Source organism: Elephantulus edwardii, unplaced genomic scaffold (genome assembly GCF_000299155.1).
Source record: "Elephantulus edwardii isolate Elephantulus edwardi_28Jun2011 unplaced genomic scaffold, EleEdw1.0 scaffold00055, whole genome shotgun sequence".
Classification (NCBI taxonomy): Eukaryota; Metazoa; Chordata; class Mammalia; order Macroscelidea; family Macroscelididae; genus Elephantulus; species Elephantulus edwardii.
The window spans coordinates 11,166,753-11,169,404 of NW_006399805.1; the positions used below are offsets into that span (position 1 = coordinate 11,166,753).

The 2,652-nt window shown below is 52.1% G+C and overlaps 1 protein-coding gene across 1 annotated transcript in view; it reads left to right on the forward strand.

Annotated features, from left to right (window-relative positions):
- SSBP1 (single-stranded DNA binding protein 1, mitochondrial) overlaps positions 1-2,103 on the forward strand; it is a 9,284-nt gene extending 7,181 nt beyond the window's left edge. Inside the window, exons 5-6 of the mRNA XM_006887231.1 lie at positions 168-256; positions 2,060-2,103. Of these exons, the coding sequence (XP_006887293.1) occupies positions 168-256; positions 2,060-2,103 (133 nt within the window). The remainder of the gene's footprint in view (positions 1-167; positions 257-2,059) is intronic.
- Positions 2,104-2,652: the final 549 nt, after the last annotated feature.

Genomic DNA, 2,652 nt, shown 5'->3' on the forward strand with positions numbered 1-2,652 from the left:
TGGGTGGTGTGCTGTCCTGTGATCTGAGCTTGGAGGAGGGGGTGGAGGTGCGCTGGGTGATTGTATCCTCCTGTGTGTGTGTTCGTGTGTCACCTTCCTGGCATGACTTGTCTCCTGTGAAGCAGATGGAAGCCTGCAGACTGACATGGTGTATTTTATTTGCTCAGGTCTCGAATATATGTTGAAGGAAAAGTTGACTACGGCGAATACACAGACAAGAACAATGTGCGGAGACAGGCCACGACCATCATAGCAGGTAAGGAGCTCGTGCCCGCAGCTCTTCATCCTTTTCCCGACAGCCGGGCGTGCAGTGTGAATTCTGGGAGCAGAGCATGGAAGGTCACGCCACGGGTCAGCTGTCCGTGAAGCGGGAACATGATTGAACTTGGTGCAGATCCGTCCGGAACCTCTTTGCTACTTGCTGTACTGCTGGTTTTGGCAGTTGTGGCTGCAGTGTTGGCTTGGATGTGGCTGGGAGGGTGGGGCTGGCACAAGATTGGCACTGACTTGTTCTATGACACCCTGATCCACTCCCCAGGTGCTGTGTCACCTGGACATAGCAGAGGCACCACTAGCCGAAGGTGTTCAGCACGGTGCTCCTTTGAGCAATCTTCAGACCTTTTCGAAAATAGTTGATTCAGGTTGCTTGGAGTCCACATCCCCCTTGAATATCGCAGGATTTGATTTCCTGCAGAAGTCTTCTGCCACTCCTAAATTAATAGAATCTGAATCCCTAAGCTGTTGGGGGTCCTTTATTACCCTGTAGAAATACAATACACAAAGTATCTCTTTAACCCTCTGAATGTTACACGAATCCTTCTTTGAACTGGCTTCTCTGTTTCATTTCCCCTCAGAACTCTCAGTATGTTTTCTAGTTGAGTCTTCTTAGTCACCCTTGCGTTTGTAAGAAGTGCACACACAAGTAGAAAGTTTGAAATGTTTTCATAGCTCTCTAAGATCTAAGGTTCTCACTTCAGGTGGGTTGGCTTTCTAAGCAAAGCTCTGGCTTAGGAAGGTGGACCGACTTTGACGGGGTTGCCATGTGCCTGGGCCTCCAGTGGGTGGCACTCTTGGCTTGGGCAGAGCCTGTCTCATTTCCCTGAAGTGACCTCCAGGAGGGCATGCTCTCCATAGTCGTGGACATGCCATGAGAGCGATGCCCGCGTGGCTCCGCTCCTCAGTGGTCAGGAAACATGCCGCGGTGGTAATACGTGAACAGATACTGACCAGACATGCTAGTCATCAACTTAGACAGTTTTTAACTTATGATAATCTAAATATTTTGGATATACGTACAGGAAATACTGTGTATCCCTGTTTCCTTTGTTCATCTTACGTGAAGCCCCTCTGGAACAGCATTTTAAGGGAGTAACATTAGATGTTCTGAGGAGGCCTGGTGGTGTAATGGGTGACGTGTCGGGCTGCTAACTGAATTAAAAGCCATAGGTTCAAGTCCGCGGGCCGCCTGATGGGAGACCGCTGAGGGATCTGCTCCTTTTAGGACCTGAAGCCTGGAATTCTGATGGAGGCTCGGGATGAGAAAGTGTTGGGGTTTCTGTTTGTTGGTTTTCAGGTTCTTGGAGAAAATGTATGTTCTCTGATACTGATTGATAAAATTTTTCCAAAAATGAATCTATAAAAAGAATTCTTAAAGTTGGAGAAGAATTTCCATGGGTTTTCACACCGAAATATATCGATAAAGATACTTCCTGCCCTGCCCTTCCCCGTCCCTCCGGAGGACACACGATGTGTGGCGTGGTCAAGTGTTGGCAGTGTCCAGTCCGTTGGCCAGGTGTTCTGCAGAAGTTGTTGACCATAGGGGGATGGCAAAGACCAGCCTGCCTCACAGGATAAAGGGCAGATTTCGGCCTGAGCAGCTCCTGCCCTGTTCCCTGTGCCGGCGACTGTGGGCGACACAGCTGGGGTTTTAGGGCCTTGGACTCAGCACCCTGAGAGCTTGTGTGACGTCTCTGTGCTCATGATGGCGGGGGGAGGGCGGGGTGCGTGGTTCCCGGACAGAAAGACTGGAAATAACGCTTCCTCTCTGGCTTCTTGACAGATAACATCATATTTCTGAGTGACCAGACCAAGGAGAAGGTCTAGCCTGGACGTGTCTTCGTTGCCCTGATGGGACAGTCTCATTTCCAAATCATGTATAGTCTTTATAGGACAGAAATTAAAGTATCCTTTTGTAGAAAACGAGCGATGCCGTTTGCCTGATTGTCGCTCCCCTGTGGTGGCGCCGTCCGGCCTGTCGGCGGAGCTTGTCCCTCGTGATGGGGACGCAGGGCTGGCTGGGCCAGCAAGGAAGTGATCGGCCTTGGGCAGCACAGCTCCGGACAGGGTCTGCCGGCCCTTGGGGTGGTGATCACATCTGCTGTCAGACCACTCCCAGCTGTGAGCAGGGACCTCTGCAGGCACGAGGGCAGGAACTGTGTGGTGCAGTGTGGACACGGCGCAGTGTGGACGTGCTGCAGTGTGGACGCGCTTCTGTGTGGACGCGGCACAGTGTGGACGCGCTGCAGTGTGGACGCGCTTCTGTGTGGACGCGGCGCAGTGTGGACGCGGTGCAGTGTGGACTTGCTTCTGTGTGGACGCGGCGTAGTGTGGGCGTGGTGCAGTGTGGACGCGCTTCTGTGTGGACGCGGTGCA